At 43.8% G+C, this 20,000-nt stretch overlaps 2 protein-coding genes across 2 annotated transcripts in view; one reads left to right on the top strand and one right to left on the bottom strand.

Moving 5' to 3' along the window:
- Positions 1-20,000, bottom strand: part of LOC136678889 (succinate dehydrogenase cytochrome b560 subunit, mitochondrial-like) — a 390,354-nt gene that overhangs the window by 295,367 nt on the left and 74,987 nt on the right. The gene's annotated exons all lie outside the window — the stretch shown is intronic.
- cadm3 (cell adhesion molecule 3) overlaps positions 1-20,000 on the top strand; it is a 157,051-nt gene that overhangs the window by 82,955 nt on the left and 54,096 nt on the right. The window contains exon 3 of the mRNA XM_066657009.1: positions 19,970-20,000. This exon is cut by the window's right edge and continues 122 nt beyond it. Coding sequence (XP_066513106.1) covers positions 19,970-20,000 — 31 coding nt within the window. The remainder of the gene's footprint in view (positions 1-19,969) is intronic.

Here is a 20,000-nt window from a genome sequence, read left to right as displayed (position 1 = left end):
TTTAGTGCGATCTATCGGTTCAATGTAATTCCAAAAACACATTTAAAATGGCACTTCCTTGTATCTTCAGGAGGGAGATAGGTGTCTAGTGGGATGTGGATGGAAACTGTTCTAATTCAGATTTATTCTAATATCTCAGTGTAGTTTGAATTATTGTCTCTCCTTTTGCTGAGGTTTCGGGGAGAGCTTTACCATCGGACGCACCAGTTAAGAGATAAACAGAGATAGAAGGTGACACCGGAGCTGTGTGTGTGTGTTTGTGTGTGTGTGTGTGTGTGTGAGAGAGAGAGAGAGAGAGAGAGAAGGGGAAGGAAGGGTTAGAGTGAGATTTAATCTCTCATTCAGCTTAAAGTAAATGTAATCTACCCTCTGAACTCAGCAGTCGTGATGCTGTGTTTACGTTGTCACTAGCTTCTGCTTGAGGAGTTAATTATGTTATATTCTATTAGGGCTCGACGATTCGGACACAGTTTATATCACGATATATTTCTAAATGTCAGTCGATTCGATATATTTCTGATATCGATATTGAACTTTTATAAATTCCACTGAAAAACTGCCAAAACAAACAAGAAACATGACATCACCATCAAACACAGACCTCTTGGCTTCGTCAATATTAATATTTTTAATCTACATTTTAAACTGAGTGATGACAGCGCCCTCTAATGAACGTCAGTCTGTGACAGAGGCTGTAAATAATGTGTACGGAAATATTGACAATGAGTTTAAATGTACTGTGATATGTTTTGATGTTGAATTATCGTCCAGCCCTATATTATAAATCATAATATTAATTTAAAAAGTGGAATACCGGCCCTTTAAAGACGTCAGTGCCATCAGCTGGAGCCTGGCAGAGCTTAGCAGCCTCAGATATACAGCACAGTTAGCTAGCTAAATAACCACAGCTTTATTGCATCTCTCATACCATAAACATCACACTAACGTAGGCTTGAAGCAGACTAAGCCAACTCAGTGGGTATTGATTCCCTCTTTGATGTTTGCTGAATGCTCCTTGAGTTTCGCATCGGCATCATGACTAATTTAGCCCTGAATCATTAAGATTTAAGCCTCTCCCTTCAGCCGTAACCAGGGAGCGCTGTCACACTGCTGTGTTCCGGGTGTGTGCCTGTGTAGGTGCGTGTGTGTGATTGTGTATGTGTTGGGGGGGGAGGTTTGTGTGTGTGTGTGTGTGTGTGTGTGTGTGAAAGTGACCAACTTTTCCTGAGGGTGCATTTTTTTCTGACAAGCGAACGGGACGTTTTATTGTCAATCAAACTTCAGTGAAGTGGAAAAAAAAGGAATAAGAATTCGAGATGTGTGTCAGGAAAATAAAGTGAGGCTGAAAAAACAGAGGGAGAGAGAAGAGTGAAAGAGAAAAAGAAGAGAGCAGGGAAGGGCACAGGAGACAGCTGGAGAAAGAAGAGAGCTGAAGGAAAATACAGACAAAGAAAATGTAAAAGAATGGCTGAGAGTTCTCGACTAACAGATTATTAGGTGTTTATTGAAATAATACACTTCAGATACTTTATATATGATTGTACATTCAGCTAAAGCAGGCGTTCTTAACTCCTCTGAGGGGTAAGGGGTGGGCGATATGGCCCTAAAATATTATTTCTGTAGTAACTATATTTTTGGTGAAATGACAAATGCATAGCCCTAGTGCAAACCCTTTTTCTTGCCACCCCCTCAATGTGATGTAGCACTTGTGGCTACGAGGTGGTGTCAACTCAAGTGTCACTCCATTAGCGCTAATTTTAAACATTTCTGCGCATTTCCACCAACAGAAACAGGTTCCTTTGCAGTGGGAATCAAAGATTAGCAGGTTTTTCAGCACGAACCGTGAGGACGTCTGGGGGCGTGGCTAGTTACAGGAGCAAGGAGCGATGGCGACACCCTCGAGGAGCGCACTGTGGAGTCTTCTACGTCTCTTTAATCACCAAAAATTGATCTATGTTTGCGTTTAGAGAGAAACAAACGTCTGTAACGACAGCACAAACACTCACAGGTCGTCTACACACTCCGCTGTCTTCTCTCTTCTGTTTACTGCCTCTGTGCAGCGCCCCCTGTTGATGACGTGTTCTGTGACGTATCCTGTGTTTCACTAAAACGGGTGTAAACGCGGCTGGTTCGCAGAAAACACCAAGGTTCTTATCAACACTAACGGAACCATTTCAAGAACCAGAACAAATGAGTGATGTGGGCTAGACCAAGGCTAGAATATATCTGCTCTCTGGGCAGCAATGACTGTGTATATTAGTACCCTGGTCAGCGTCTGACAGTTGGCGCTTTCCCACTGCATGGTGCCTACTCTACCGCTCTACCTTCCATTAGGTTTGGTACCTGGACCTGGAACCGGGGACTTTTTCAGCTCCTACTCACTCATGGGTCCTAATGAGCAGAGTAGGGTGTAAACCATGACGTATAAACCTCGCAGAGCACTGATTGGCCACAGAGACTTGTCAATAATGACAAAATGCAGACATCCAGCACAGTCTAGTCATTTGTATAATCTCCACACTACAGTAGAGATCTCATTTATCATCCACTAATACACAGCACTTTCTAAAATGCAGCCAATACAGAGTGATACACATCAAACCTTCTTTATCATTTTCACGTTGATTTCTAGCTTTTTCTCCTGTGGAAATGTGTTTATAATGAGTTTATCCCGGAAGAAGGATAATTGGTTGGTGAATCTGCACAGGACTAATAACTAATCAACACTCTGTAGACACACTCTGGCGACCCCCTAGGGCCATGTTAAGACCCCCAAGAGGGTTGCGTCCGCCAGGTTAAGAACCGCCGCTCTAAAGGCCTAGTAAACCCACTTTGACTGTCCCTTAGTCTGCATCAGCACCTTGCTCTGAATCAAAGCTCAACCCTGAACTCAACACAAAACCGAAACCTCACCTTTATTCAGGTTTTAATGCTAATATTCACACTGTTGACTTCAAACAGATTCTTATATTATAGACATTAATATTAATGTACTGATACATTTCATCCTCATCTTTCTTTTTGAGAATCAATCTTCACATATTTCACAATATTTTAGTTTTTCTTTGAGTGGCTTTTAAATAAATATTGATTTTATATGAAACTGATTGTGTCTGAAAAGCTCACAGTGGAAAATGAAACTGTGGGATACTCTTTCTTTCACACACACAGTACTTTTTTTGGGTTTAACATGTAAAATAAAATATATAAAACACAAAAGGGTTCAGATTCATTACACAGTGCACAATTATATTCACTATATGCATTTCTCATGGAGACAGATGACAGGGTCTTCTCCCGATAAACAGACTCCCCATGACCGCAGAAACAGAGCAGTGCTTCACTAAACTCTTAGTCTTCTTCTTCTTTTCCTGTCCTACAGTCTGTAGGCCACACACACACAGACACACACACACACACACACACACACAGACACACACACGCACACACACACACAGACACAAACACACACACACACACACACAGACACAAACACACACACACACACAGACACACGCACACACAAACACACACACACACACAGACACAAACACACACACACACACAGACACACACACACACACAAAAACACACACACACACAGACACAAACACACACACACACACACACACACACACAGACACACACACGCACACACACACACAGACACAAACACACACACACACAGACACAAACACACACACACACACAGACACACGCACACACAAACACACACACACACACAGACACAAACACACACACACACACAGACACACACACACACACAAAAACACACACACACACACAGACACAAACACACACACACACACACACAAACACACACACACACACACAAACACACACACACAGACACACACACAGACACACACACAAACACACACACACACACACAAACACACACACACACACAGACACACACACACAGACATGAATTTGGGGACACTACATAGACTTCCATTGGTTTTGTGGAGTTTATCTATATGTAATGCTACCTTAACCCTAACACCTGCTACAAAGGGTTCTTTGAGCGACTCCATAGAAGAACCACTGTTGGTTCCATAAAGAACCATTTTCCCTAAATCCTTAAGATCAAGTGATGGATTTTTAAAGCATTAAAAGGTCCTTCACATTTCTTTAACAAACTTGGTAACTTTCTGGAAACAAAAGGGTTAATCTGCTGCATCCCTCCAGGAACCTTTTGTAGCACGTCATAGATGTTGCCTTTAAGGGGTGTTTTCACAGACAGGGATTAATCCTAGTCCTGGACTAACCCCGCAGTGTAGAACTCTTAGAAATCTCATGTTGTGAAAAGGGTCGGAAATAACACCCTTAGGATTTTAGTGAAAGAGACACAGTTTAATTCTCGAGGAGAATAAAAAAGGTGATTATAGTGATTACAATCTGATTAAACATTTGCACCACAACCTGAAACACCTCAGAGGTAAAACAGGAGTAGTGGGAGAAGACAGGGAGCGAAAGACAGATGGGAGGAGGTGGAAGGGAGAAAGGAAGAACCAGGGATGAAGCAGATGGAGAGGAGAGGGTGGAACAGGAAAATGGAGGGATGAAGGGGTTATTTTTCACCGTCTGCTTTTGAGACGGTATTTATTACGTTTCACTTTGTGTTATCTCCTGGACACACACACACACACACACACATACAAACTGCCCTGTCTTTATCTGGAAAGTAAGAGTGGGCAATATATAAATATAAAAAATATTTCAATACTCCAGAACCTTTTCACGATGCTAAATCACAGCAGTTCATCTGAGAAACTCAAACGTTTTGCAGCAGAAAAACAACAGCAGCACCTTTCAAAAACAAGAAGGAATAAACGATTAAAAACAACAAAACAGGTGTTTACTAGGTAATAAGATGTAGTGCCAGAACTGAAATAACCTGCCGAGTGAATGAGTGAATGAGTTAATGGATGTGAAAATTAAAAATAGAATGAATGTGGACACTGAGTGAATGTGAGTGGGCGAGGGTGTGAGTGAATGAATGTGTGACAGTGAGTGAATGTGTGACACTAAATGAATGTGTGAGTGAGTGAGTAAGAGAATGTCAGAGTGAATGAGTTACTGTAAGAATGATTTAGTGGATGTGTGAATGGGAAAGAAGTGGGTGAGTAACTCAGTGATGTGTGAGTGAGTGAATTGGAGAGTGGGAATGAGTGAGTGATTCAGTGTTGTTTGACTAGGATGTTTGAGTGAGTGAGTGAATGTGTGAGCTATAGTGAGTGAATCAGTGAAAGTTTGAGTAAGTGAATAAGTGAGTGAGTGAGTGAGGATATGTGAATGTGTGAGCTATAGTGAGTGAATCAGTGAAAGTTTGAGTAAGTGAATAAGTGAGTGAGTGAGTGAGGATATGTGAATGTGTGAGCTATAGTGAGTGAATCAGTGAAAGTTTGAGTAAGTGAATGAGTGAGTTATTGAGTGAATTGGAGAGTGGGAATGAGTGAGTGATTCAGTGTTGTTTGACTAAGATGTTTGAGTGAGTGAGTGAGTGTGAGTGAGTGAGTAAGTGAGTGATTTTGTGAGCTATAGTGAGTGAATCAGTGAAAGTTTGAGTAAGTGAATGAGTGAGTGAGTGAGTGAGGATATGTGAATGTGTGAGCTATAGTGAGTTAATCAGTGAAAGTTTGAGTAAGTGAATAAGTGAGTGAGTGAGTGAGTGAATGAATGAATGAATTACTATGAGGTGCTACATATAGCAAATCAAAGATGATGTCATAATGGTCACACATCCAATCAGCTACTTGTCCCCATCTAGTCCAACACTTACTGTACTCTTATTTACAGTGTGTGTGTTTGTAGATGAATGTAGAAATATTATAAAACAGCAGCGGCGGTAGAAAAGCGTGTCATGACGCACTTTAGCGTAATAAATACTTGGTCTATTTTTGCTGGAAATTTTCCTCGATTCTTTACTCATTCCTGTTTCGTTATTCTCGGCAAAGACAAAGTCTGTCTCTATTTACATCTTTTTCTGCCTCTCTCTCTCTCTCTCTTCTCTCATTTTTTACTCATCCTGCATTTTCTCTCACTTTGCTGCAGTGCCGGTTGGGTGTAAATTATGTTACTTTAAATACATGTGTTTTCCCACAGCCTTGAAGCAGTGTGAGCACATTTGTGTGTGTGTGTGTGTGTGTGTGTGTGTGTGTGTGTGTGTGTGTGTGTATGTGTGTGTGTGTGTGAAGTGAAAAGTAGCGTTCATTAAAGCTGAATTCATATTTCTGAAGTTTCGTCTAGCCCTCTTAACTCACTGGCTGCTGATTGCTTTCCTGTCACAAACACACAGCCTGTAATTTACATCATATTTGCACGCACACACACACACACACACACACACACACACACTTGCACACACACACACACACACACTCGCACACATGTTGCGTTTGCCAAATGATAGCTGCCAAGCACATGTCCTAACATAACCGGTTAAATGGATCTTTGGCTCTGTGGATCTTGTGGAGTAAAAGCACCCTGCAGCTATGGCTCGTGTAGCTGACCCACTAAGTGCTTGTGCTTAATAACTGCTAACACAAGGATAATTGGTTGCCAATAAGTAACCTAGCGCTGCATGGAGTTAGCTCCGGGCTTATTTTAGCCTGTTAATCCACTGGCTTGGGCAAGGTGGGCAAGGCCAGCGGTAATGCTAACATTGGATCAGGGTGAGGTTATTGTGTGTGTGTGTGTGTGTGTGTGTGAGAGAGAGAGAGAGAGAGAGAGAGAGAAAGAGAGTGATGGATTAAAGATATGAGAACAGTTCTCAGGAGGTCTTCACTGTGCCTCTCACCACACTAAATGCTAAATAACTGCTAATATACGTACATATTAACAATAAACATAACATAAATCTACCATAACAATGATATAAATGCACTCATTAAACCAGCACTTCATGGAGTTGACCTGAGGGTTATTATGGTCTGTTAATCCACTGGCTTGGGCAAGGTGGGCAAGGCCAGCGGTAATGCTAATATTGGATCAGGATGAGGATATCGAGTGTGTGTGTGCGTGTGTGTGTGTGTGTGTGTGTGACGGTTGCTGTAGAGGAAAATTCTCATAGCAAACTTTAGCAAGGTGCATCTGAATCAGCACGTGTTAAATAGCTGCTAATATCCTTCAGATTAATTGGTTTAATAGCGCTGCATATAGTTAGCATAGTTGTTTTAGCCGTATTTAATACTCTGGCTTGGACAACGTGGGCAAAGCCTGTGGGGATGCAGTTTTTACCCCGAGGTGTTTTTTCAGTCACGTGGTTCCTATGACGTGTGAAATCCAAAGTGAGGGCAGGAAGCTGCGGGGTTCATTTGGGTGAAATTTTGAGAGAAATGTACAAATAAATGCATCAGAACATTTGGTGGAGGTGATGCTCATGTTACGGGGAGTGGTTTTTCAGTAAACTGTAAGATTAGCTGCTATCGAGGCCGTGATGGAACAGTACATTGCTGATAGATTTAAAACAAAAGCTAAAAGAAACATTTTCAGTCAAAATCTTGCAATTTTCTCCGTCGTGAACAACACGCAGCCTGATATCCTTTTACAGCTGCTAAAGCAGTATCACTGGAGAACGCTAACTACACACTGACTACACACTCAGCGCGAACCTCTTTTAGGAAGAAAAGGCCTATGACACGGAGCCGTTAATGATGAGATGTTACAGGAGCAGATATTCAGGTGCTGTCTTCACTGACAGACTGCAGAAAGACCTGCGACAGGCCAAAGCAAGACATCGAAGGAAATGACGTGATCTTACACTATAAATATAATTCGCTGAGACTGCGCTTGAGCCAGAGGTTAACTCTTAATCCATCTGTGCTGCAATCTTTAGATTAATGTGAGAAAGGAGCGGGAATTCACAATTTTATTTCATTTTTATTTTTCATAGTCAGAGATATTCACAGACGTGTAAATGTGTGTTTGTTCAATCATCTATGAATCACTTACACACACCCTCCCCCACCCCAGTGACCCTGAATACAACACAGCGTCTCGTGTTCTGGACACAGGCAGTGCCGCTGAACCAGAATGCCCATGCTGAGTGTCCAGCACAACCAGCTTTCACCAGCTTAGACTAGTGTGGATTTACGCAGTCCTCTCCTGTTTATTTCAGAGGGAAACGAGAGCTCTTATATGTGGTTCTACTTCACTCAGAGGTCAGAACGAGCTTGTAATTACCCCATTTCCACCCCAACAATGCCGAGTAAAGAAATACACATGCCTCTGTTAAAGTGAGCGCTAGCAACCGGCTGGTCACATGATGCTGTGAATCATAACTTACCTTGTCATGTTTTTTTTTTTGTTAAATATCAAGTATAATGGTCATGTGCTGGTTTTCTGAGTCGTAATAAAGCCTCAGTGGAGAGTCTTTAGTCTAAAAGCACTCTTTATCTTTGCTCCTTCACTGCCGTGGTTATAATATTCGGTCTGAAGCTAATGGAAGACATCCTCACACGAGGAGAGGTTGTCACTAATAAGTAACTAGCGCTTTATAGAGTTAACCTGTGGCTTCTTTTAGACGGTTAATCCACTGCTTGGACAAGGTCAGAGAGGCCGTTTGTAATGTATCCTTGAATCCAATTGGGGTTGGGTAATTGAGTGTGTGTGTGTGTGTGTGTGTGTGTGTGAACCAGAAACATATTATACTGGGGCAAACACCTGTTTATATACAGTGGGATGTCTCTTCTTTTGTGGTCCCAAAAAGGTAAATCATTAAAGGTTAACGGTAATATGAAGGTCACGTTTTAATGCTAGGTTTAGGGCTGTAGACATCTCTCCACAAAAAATGTGTGTGTGTGTGTGTACCAGGAATATATCCCATTGTGGGGACAACAACCTATTTATGCACGACATTTTGGGGGCATGTTTTAAGGCTGGGGTAAGATTAGGGCGAGTGTTAAGGTTAGGGTTGAGCTAATGTTAATTCTGGAAAAGTCAAATTAAATTACGTGGTAATTCTCCAAAAAATGAATAGACGTCTATGTAATGGCTCTTCTCTCTCTATCTCTCTCTCTCTCTCTCTCTCTCTCTCTCTCTCTCTCCTCTCTCTCCTCTCTCTCTCTCTCCTCTCTCTCCTCTCTCTCTCTCTCTCTCTCTTTGTGTGTGCGTGTGTGTGTTTAGCAGATTGTTTTTGCAGAGATTTCTTATAACATGCTTTTCGCTATCACACAAACACAGGCGCACACACAGAGACGTAGTGAGAAATGGAGACGTGAAGAAAGACACACCAAGAAACACGTCTTCAAATAGGCTCCAGTGCACACACATACTCTCTCTGTCACACACACACACATGCAGGACCAGATGTGCTGGAGAAGGAGGGAAATAGGCGGGGAGGCTGGATGAAGAGTCTCTGGCACCCCTACTGCACTGAGTCTATTTATAAAGGCGCTGTTTGAACAGAAGCCCTCAGCACACACAGTTAGAGCTGAAGCAGCCCCAGGCTCCGTGGAGGTCAGCAGTAGTCTTTCAGCAGGACAGCACACACTCACTACAGACCACAGTTAGCCTGGCTCCGAATGGGGTAATCCCAGTCCTGCAGCTTCCAGACATTCTTTCAAAGCATTCTTCCTACAGTATACCACGAGATAATGAGACGCCACAGACAACGTCTACATCCAGAGTTATGCTTTAAGTCCCATTAAAGTCATCGTAGAAGCACTACTCCTTCTTCTACACGAAAATCAGGACCAAAGACACTGAGTGATCACTGGATTAGGAACAGCTCCTTTGTATCGGCACACACTCTCCATTTTATCACCTCCACTGACCTCACAGGAGCACCTTGTTGTTCTACAGTTACAGATTGTAGTCCATCTGTTTCTCTGGATACATTTTTGTCCCCATTTCTCCCTGCTCTTCAATGGTCAGGACCCTCACATGACCCCCACACAGCCGGTCAGTGTCAGTGTGTGTTGTGCTGGTGTAGAGTGGATCAGACACAGCAGTGCTGCTGGAGTTTTTAAACCCCTCAGTGTCTGGACCGAGAACAGTACACCGACCAAAAACATCCAGCCGACAGCGTCCTGTGTCACTGATGAAGGACTAGAGGAGGGGCGACACACACTGTGCAGCGACAGATGAGCTACTGTCTCTGACTTTACATCTACAAGGTGGACCAACGAGGGAGGAGTGTCTCACAGAGTGGACAGAGAGTGGACACAGGGTTTAAAAACTCCAGCAGCACTGCTGTGTCTGATCCACTCTACACCAGCACAACACACACTAACACACCACCACCACGTCAGTGTCACTGCAGCGCTGAGAATGATCCACCACCACGTCACACCTGCTCTGTGGGGGTCCTGAGTATGCAGAGCAACAGATGGACTACAGTGTGTAAGTGTAGAACTACAGAGTGCTCCTGTGTGGTCAGTGGAGCTGAGAGAATGCAGTGTAGATACAAGGTAGGTGTTCCTAATCCAGTGATCGTTCCGTGAATAATGGGCATACAGTATATTGACAGTTTCTGAACCAAATGTTTTATCCCCTTTTTGCTTTTTCATTTTTATATCATTTAAATGGATTTTCACAAAACAAAACAATCCCATAAAAGTGTTTCAGAATGATCTACTGCTAGAGGAGCATCCGGGGACAATCTCTGCTTTCCCCCAAACGCAGCACAGCCGCAGTTTCATGGCCATTATTCAGCCACATGTATGGAGTCATTCTTTATGAATCAGAACCGAAAAAGAGTTTTCAGAGCTGTGCTTTGTTTATTTATTTATTTGTATTTATTTTTTTTATTTTTAAATTCTTGCTTATTCATATTTCTATTTCAATAGCTTTGAAAGGTCACCAACGAAGTTTGATTTGTATAAATTATCATGGCGAGCGACCGCGAGATTTACGGTCCGCAATATAATATACATTTATATTTTCAGCCTTTAGCACACGCTTTTATCCAGAGCGACTCACAGAAGAGCTCAGTGTTCAGACAGAGAGTGTATCGCTCCAACAAATAGGTTAGAGTCCAGTCTCCCTCTGAGCTCAGACACGGCCAGAACAAGGGCAGTGCTGACACCGAGAAACAACAAAACACAGTGACACTCAGCGGTGTCCAGACACTAATAAAGCCACTACAACAAGTTATGATTACAACTATAATATCACTTTATCTGATCTACCGTAAGGTACAGTTTTTAAAGGACTTGATTTATAAAAGATGTGGTAGTTACAGTAATTTTAGTCACGGTTCATGATTTGATTACCACTTATTTAAGATATTAATTAAATTATTGCTTTCTTCACAATAATAATAAAAAAAAAACTTCTGGCGAGGTTTAAAGACACCCCGTGGGTTTCCTCCGGGTGACTGTCTGTGAGGAGTGTGGTGTGTTCTCCCTGTGTCTGCGTGGGTTTCCTCCGGGTGACTGTCTGTGAGGAGTGTGGTGTGTTCTCTCTGTGTTTGTGTGGGTTTCCTCCGGGTGACTGTCTGTGAGGAGTGTGGTGTGTTCTCTCTGTGTCTGCGTGGGTTTCCTCCGGGTGACTGTCTGTGAGGAGTGTGGTGTGTTCTCTCTGTGTCTGCGTGGGTTTCCTCCGGGTGACTGTCTGTGAGGAGAGTGGTGTGTTCTCCCTGTGTCTGCGTGGGTTTCCTCCGGGTGACTGTCTGTGAGGAGTGTGGTGTGTTCTCCCTGTGTCTGCGTGGGTTTCCTCCGGGTGACTGTCTGTGAGGAGTGTGTTGTGTTCTCTCTGTGTTTGTGTGGGTTTCCTCCGGGTGACTGTCTGTGAGGAGTGTGGTGTGTTCTCTCTGTGTCTGCGTGGGTTTCCTCCGGGTGACTGTCTGTGAGGAGTGTGGTGTGTTCTCTCTGTGTCTGCGTGGGTTTCCTCCGGGTGACTGTCTGTGAGGAGAGTGGTGTGTTCTCCCTGTGTCTGCGTGGGTTTCCTCCGGGTGACTGTCTGTGAGGAGTGTGGTGTGTTCTCTCTGTGTTTGTGTGGGTTTCCTCCGGGTGACTGTCTGTGAGGAGTGTGGTGTGTTCTCTCTGTGTCTGCGTGGGTTTCCTCCGGGTGACTGTCTGTGAGGAGTGTGGTGTGTTCTCTCTGTGTCTGCGTGGGTTTCCTCCGGGTGACTGTCTGTGAGGAGAGTGGTGTGTTCTCCCTGTGTCTGCGTGGGTTTCCTCCGGGTGACTGTCTGTGAGGAGTGTGGTGTGTTCTCTCTGTGTTTGTGTGGGTTTCCTCCGGGTGACTGTCTGTGAGGAGTGTGGTGTGTTCTCTCTGTGTCTGCGTGGGTTTCCTCCGGGTGACTGTCTGTGAGGAGTGTGGTGTGTTCTCTCTGTGTCTACGTGGGTTTCCTCCGGGTGACTGTCTGTGAGGAGTGTGGTGTGTTCTCTCTGTGTCTGCGTGGGTTTCCTCCGGGTGACTGTCTGTGAGGAGTGTGGTGTGTTCTCTCTGTGTCTGCGTGGGTTTCCTCCGGGTGACTGTCTGTGAGGAGTGTGGTGTGTTCTCTCTGTGTCTGCGTGGGTTTCCTCCGGGTGACTGTCTGTGAGGAGTGTGGTGTGTTCTCTCTGTGTTTGTGTGGGTTTCCTCCGGGTGACTGTCTGTGAGGAGTGTGGTGTGTTCTCTCTGTGTCTGCGTGGGTTTCCTCCGGGTGACTGTCTGTGAGGAGTGTGGTGTGTTCTTTCTGTGTCTGCGTGGGTTTCCTCCGGGTGACTGTCTGTGAGGAGTGTGGTGTGTTCTCTCTGTGTCTGCGTGGGTTTCCTCCGGGTGACTGTCTGTGAGGAGTGTGAGTGTGTTCTCTCTGTGTCTGCGTGGGTTTCCTAAGTGTCCGTAAGTGTGAGTGAATGTGTGAGTGTGTGAGTGTGTGTCTGTGTTGCCCTGTGAAGGACTGGCGCCCCCCCTCGCGACCCTGAATTGGATAAATGCTTACAGATAATGAATGAATGATTGAATGATTGGTATGATTTGTGTAGTCGATCTTTCTCAGCTCTACAGTGACTCCGATGTGGTGGTAATGTGTAGTGTGTAGGTGATTGGACGTATTGCGCTGTATGAGTGGATCAGGCACAGCACTTTATACAGCCCTCAGTGTCACTGCTGGACAGAGAAACGTCCATAAACCAAAAAAATATTCCCCCAACAGCTCCCAGTGTCCACTGATGGACGACCAACACAAACTGACACATGAGCTACTGTCCTCGACTTACTATCCATCACAAGGATGGTGTCTCAGTGAGTGGACAGTGAGTGGACATAGGGTTTAAAAACTCCAGTAGCAGTGCTGTGTCTGATCCACCCGTACCAACGCACCACACTGCTCCTGTATGCTCAGTGGAGCTGAGGCAATGGACAGTTACTACAGAAAGAAGAAGGATCTTTAATATAAACACAGATTACTGCACTGGATTTCCTTTCAGTGATGGATTACTGTTCATTTAATACCTATACTGTTCGCATAGAGTAAATGAACTGTAATCCATTACAGACACAAAAAGCAAAAACAGAAAAGCTAGCGTGATGGCAGTATTTGGCCGCTGTTTGAATTGGAGCTGGTGGTGAGGGGGGGTTAATCCCAGCATTAGTGTGAAATGGGTCAGTGATAAAACCAGCAATGTGCGGCTTTCAAGTGCTCTTAGAAAAATGGTAGAATGTACATTATGAGCACATTAATGTCCTTAAGGTTTTTTTGGGATAAAATGTGAACGTTCACTGATACATTTCTCATTCTCTCACTGCTTTCTGTCGTATTCCACCCCGATCCTTTCATCTGTACACTGTTTCTCTTAAAGGGCCCATGACCCTAAAAGTGTACTTCATGAATGCTTGGGAAACAGTTACTACATAAAAAACCCTGGTATTTGAGTGTTAAAGTGTGCACATGAAAAAGGGATGTACCCGAGGAACTGAGAAGTACTTTGTTACCCTTAGACACCAGACTGCAATAAGATTCCAGATACTTCTGTAAAATAGGTCAATAACCTGCAAGACTGCTCTCCAAATGTGTTCATGGAAGCAGCACGTTCCCTTTCATCAGCTGAAGAGATAAATGTCAACATGAGAAAATTAAAAGGAAAGGTTAGCCATGACACAGCGGTGATGTTTTCGCCCGCTGGTGTTCAGAGCGCAGGAGTAGAGTCTAGACTTCTGTCAAACTACACAAAATAACTGGGGGATTGTTTGAAGGACAGTATATTTATGTTGTTTTCACGGCCAAAAATAAACGCTCAGTAGCTGAAATATTAATAAAATGTTAACTTTTCATGAAAAAAAACTCTTTATATTAAAGTTAAACTGTGAGTTTATGTTAAATGTTTTTTAAAGTCATTTTCCAAAAAAATGGATGAATGGATGGAGGCGTGGATGAGTAGATCACTGGATGATGGATGAGTTTATGTGTGGATACATAAGTATACTGATGGATGGATGGATGGATGGATGGATGGATGGATGTGTAGATAATTGGATGGATAATGGGTTGAAGGGTGAATGGATGGATGGATGATTTTATGGATGGATACACGAGTGAACTGATGGATGGATGGATGAATGAATGGGTTGATGATGGGTGAATGGATGAATGGATGGATGGATGATTCTATGGATGGATACATGAGTGAACTGATGGATGAATGGATGAATGAATGGGTTGATGATGGGTGAATGGATGGATGGATGATTCTATGGGTGGATACATGAGTGAACTAATGGATGAATGGATGAATGAATGGGTTGATGATGGATGAATGGATGGATGATTTTATGGATGGATACATGAGTGAACTGATGGATGAATGGATGAATGAATGGGTTCCGTGACTGGATTGTGTCTGAATCACTGTAAATCGTTGGCAGTGTGTAAGCGAGGCACGATTAGATAATTTATTCATTTATGAAAAAATAAAACTCAGTTTGAAAACTAACTCTTTCACCTCGGGGCGCGACAGTGGAGGTGTAAATTAGTGCCTGAGCTGTGGAATCCTCTGTTGAGCGTGATGTAAGTCCCAGTGACAGCTGATGGACAGAATGGCTCCGCTTCAGTGTAACGAAGTCACGGAACTGATCAAAGAGGTGACTCACTGAAATAATACAACGATGAACGGCTTCATAAAATCTCCCTTTTGTCGCTAATGAAAAGAAAATCCAACATAATGTCCTGGGGGAGGCTTGTAAATGATGTCCCTTAAAAATCATTTTACCTTCAAAAATTCAGCTGAAATGTTAAAGCAATCTGTTCCGGTTTTTTAGACTAGTAATGGGATTTGCAACATTAGAGAGATTTTATACACATTCCTTTGTCCCTCTGTGATGCTTAAGTGTTCCAGAAGACATGGATGTTGGTGTAATCAGATTTCAGAGCTCAGAATCTGTTCCCTGTTGTTTTTAGGAATAAAAACTGGAAGCAGTCAGTAGGAGTGACGTCAGTGTCAGTGAAGTCAGTGAGATTTTTGCTCATGATTGCGACACCAGAAAAGGTTCGCACCCCTATTTTTTGTGGTGCTATAAAGAACCATTAAAATTCTTTTAAGAACCAGAAACTGCAGGTTTTCCTTTGGAGAACACCAATGATTTTTTTAAATGTCTCGTTGTAATTCACCTTTACAGCACTGTCTCAAAATCAAGGGCGAGAGGCCAGGGAGGAGGTGCGGTCTCCTACCCTATTCCAAAAATTACATAGTGCAGTTTCTACAGTGCAGAGCAAGCAGTAGCTATGACAGCGGCACTGTCCTCCCTATCCAAGGGCTCCCATCTTGTGATTTTTGTTTTGTTTTGGCTTGTGTGCCTTAACGAGGACCCGTCGTCTGGTTTCAGAGCGCAGCACTAATGTAAACAGGGAAATATGGATAGATTTATCTCATACAGAGCTCCTCTCCCTGCATTGGACAGAATCCCTCAGGCTCTTGGAGTGAAGGAGGTAAAGGATCCCACTGGGTTGCATAATAAGCTAAAAAAAGCCATTATACACTGTTAGCCACATTAGCATTTTCGTCATAGGATCTAATGTAAAAAACTGATAGATCCAATGCATTACTCTGCCCTTGTGAACAAATGTGAGTGAGTTATTCACACACGGATCATACACAAGCTTCAGTAATCACCTTATTTCACTCCTGTGTTGTTGAAGTGTGTATGAGACGACAGAAACAAGCCCCATATTCCTCCGCCTCAGTCTGTTCCCCCTGTTTACAGGTAAATAATCAGACCCCGCTGTCCCTGCGCTCTGAGAGGGGAACAGATTCTTGGAGGATAATGTTTTATCGCGATTGTCGCCTAAATTATTCCTCTGCTTTGGCTTAAAGTTTAATAAAGTAGCTCTCCATGTCTGAAAATGTCAGTGATCAGTGAGACGTTTCCACGCCTCAGCGAAGCCGAGGCTGAATCCCAAAGATCTCTCTACACCCTCCATAGGGCCCAGCGTCAGGAATAAAATAATGGTTTCTGCACTCACTTAGTGTGTTATGTCAAAAATAATGTTTAGTGTGCTCTACAGTTCAGCGTTCCTGTTCGAATTAGTGTCTAATTACAGTCTGAGTGCAGTATTTTTAGGTTTATTATCTGTAATATGCACTATGTAGGGAATATGGCTCTATTTGGGACACAGGCCGAGCTCCTCTCTGCAGACGGACACAGACGAACTAATCACTACTTACAGACGTGACGCGGATAGGTCAGGGTTTATATGCCTTCAATTAAAACATCAATTTTTATTTGAGTCAATATGGCGGCTACTGTAACATCAGCTGATAGCTATGGTGTACAGGACAGAGGAGTATTGCATTGGTTTTGAGGCTGTACTTTTAACGTAAAAATACTACCTTGTGTTCCTTTAAGTAGTAAACATTATTTATCCGTTGCTGTAAAAGGAGCACTCACTTTGAAACTAGGAGCGAGGAAGTGAAGTGTGTTCGGTAAAGGGTTAAATGATGTTTATCCTGCATTCACCCAGTGTTTTGTCAATGTTTGGGCCGCTTTACGACGGACAATAGGCCATCGATTGTAGGCTGAATAATGCTCAGTAGTTAAAATAGATCAGGCTTTGCTCTGGGCGACTGTAGCACTGGGCTTAATGCAGAGGTCACTGCTGTGTGCTAGATACAAACAAAGGAGCATGCGTTCTATACACAAAGGCTTTACACACACACCCACGTGTATGTAGCTACAATTTTAGATACTCCTTTATAGGCTCTGAGACAATTTTACACGTCTGATTGTGTGGGTGTGTTTGCTTCTGAATGCTGTCGACTGCTGCATTGACTCCTACGAGCTGTAAGCCTCAACGTTATTTAAAGAAGCATTAGGTGTAGTGTCTTTACCTTAAAATATCAGCTTCAAAATCAGTGTGATGCTCCACTGACCTGAGAATAGAACCTCTGTCGATGCTTATCCAGGCTCAGCATGGCAGAAACCACACTATGTAACCTTAGGAGGAGCCCAAGGGCAAAAGTAAAAAAAATCAAACCTAGTGTTCCTTAAAACATACTCTATAAAGCTACTTACAGGGGTTGGACAATGAAAGTGAAACACCTGTCATTGTAGTGTGGGAGGTGTCAGGGCTAAACTGGAGCAGCCTGGTGGACAATCTTCATTAGCTCCACACTGCACCAGTAAGACCATGTGTATCCAATGGTTCAAACACTGTGTCCTGAAGGCGGTGCCGTGTATCAGGACGACAATGCTCCAATACACACAGCGAGACTGGTGAAAGACTGGTTTGATGAACAAGAAAGTGAAGTTGAACATCTCCCATGGCCTGCACAGTCACCAGATCTAAATATTATTGAGTCACTTTGGGGTGTTTTGGAGGAGCGAGTCAGGAAACGTTTTCCTCCACCAGCATCACGTAGAGACCTGGCCACTATCCTGCAAGAAGAATGGCTTCAAATCCCTCTGACCACTGTGCAGGACTTGTGTATGTCATTCCCAAGACCAACTGACGCTGTATCGGCCGCAAAACGAGGCCCTACACCACACTAATACATTACTGTGGTCTAAAACCAGGTGTTTCACTTTCATTGTACAACCCCTGTATATTTTACGTATAGGATACAATTTAGGTTGTGATTTCAAGTTCAAATCTGTCACTTATTTGTTTTCCCACAACGCACAGCATGTCCTTAAACCACAGCCATGGTGACTTACAAACATTTACCATAATCTGTGTTTACCAGCTGAGCACAGAGAGATTCAGAGCAGCGTGGATCACATATGCAAGTTTATTTTTCTCTGGCTTCGTCTCAGATGCTTTTAAAGTTTGAGAGTACTGCACTAGCGCTTAAAATCCTGGCATCTGCAACAAAACAGAGCATAGTCTGTTTAACTTTGGGCTTTTGGCCATATGTGCACTAGTCTTTTACTGCACTACACACTGTAGAAGAGCACAAGCAAATACACAATAAACAATAAAATAATATACATTTCCCTTTCCACCAAACATACTAGATAGTAGTCATGTCTGGTGTCTGAAAATTACATACCACACTCCTCACTGACAGTCACCTGGAGGAAACCCACACAGACACAGAGAGAACACACCACACTCCTCACAGACAGTCACCCGGAGGAAACCCACGTAGACACAGAGAGAACACACCACACTCCTCACTGACAGTCACCTGGAGGAAACCCACACAGACACAGAGAGAACACACCACACTCCTCACAGACAGTCACCCGGAGGAAACCCACGTAGACACAGAGAGAACACACCACACTCCTCACAGACAGTCACCCGGAGGAAACCCACGTAGACACAGAGAGAACACACCACACTCCTCACAGACAGTCACCCGGAGGAAACCCACGCAGACACAGAGAGAACACACCACACTCCTCACAGACAGTCACCCGGAGGAAACCCACGTAGACACAGAGAGAACACACCACACTCCTCACAGACAGTCACCTGGAGGAAACCCACACAGACACAGAGAGAACACACCACACTCCTCACAGACAATCACCCGGAGGAAACCCACGCAGACACAGAGAGAACACACCACACTCCTCACAGACAGTCACCCGGAGGAAACCCACGCAGACACAGAGAGAACACACCACACTCCTCACTGACAATCACCCGGAGGAAACCCACACAGACACAGAGAGAACACACCACACTCCTCACAGACAGTCACCCGGAGGAAACCCACGCAGACACAGGGAGAAAACACACCACACTCCTCACAGACAGTCACCCGGAGCAAGACTCGAACCCACAACCTTCAGGACCCTGGAGCTGTGTGACAGAGACACCACCTGCTGCACCACCGTGCTGCCCCCATTATTTATTAATTACTGTAATTAAAATCTAGTGTCTGCAGACTCAGGCTAAGAAAAAGTCTATATCAGGCAGGGTCACATGAAATGTAAACGAAGATGAATGGTGGTAGAGATAATGATGATTAAAACAGTGATCCGGGGTCTCCCCCAAAACCTAGTGAACTGTCGTCATAGAGAGCTTTTACGTCACAGTGAGCACGCTCCCGACACCTGGGCTGTCCCAGTTCTTCCCAGACACCTTAAATACGCTGCCTACTGAGATACCTTAATCTGGCTGAATTTTAAAGCAGCATTGAACTGTTCCTCAGCTCCGAATGCAATCCCATGATGCAACACAAGCACAACTCCCATCTATTTCACTCTTCTCCCAGAGCAAAAATAATTAAAATCGCATTAAAAACAGGAAGAGGAAAATCCATAGCGCTGACGCTGTGGCGATGCTAGCCACTGAGGGAAGTGAAAACTGGCCACACTCTGGGCAGGAACTAGCCGTGACACAATCTCTCTCTAACTACAGCGTCTCAATAATCCGCCTCATGAGGACAGGCGACTGTCGACTTAAACAGCTGCCTACTCAGGGAGCTCAGTAGGGTTTGGGACAGACCAGTTGAGTATGATGATGATGATGATGATGATGATGATGGAAAGGTGGATGATGATGAATAGCAGGAGGAGAATGATAATGATGGTGATGTTGATGGTCGTATGTTTTCTGTCCATGTTGCAGAAGATGAAGATCCTTTCCAGCCGGTGACTTC

The sequence above is a fragment of the Hoplias malabaricus genome, chromosome Y (assembly GCF_029633855.1).
Source record: "Hoplias malabaricus isolate fHopMal1 chromosome Y, fHopMal1.hap1, whole genome shotgun sequence".
Lineage (NCBI taxonomy): Eukaryota > Metazoa > Chordata > Actinopteri > Characiformes > Erythrinidae > Hoplias > Hoplias malabaricus.
This window is presented reverse-complemented; position numbering and strand designations above follow the sequence as displayed.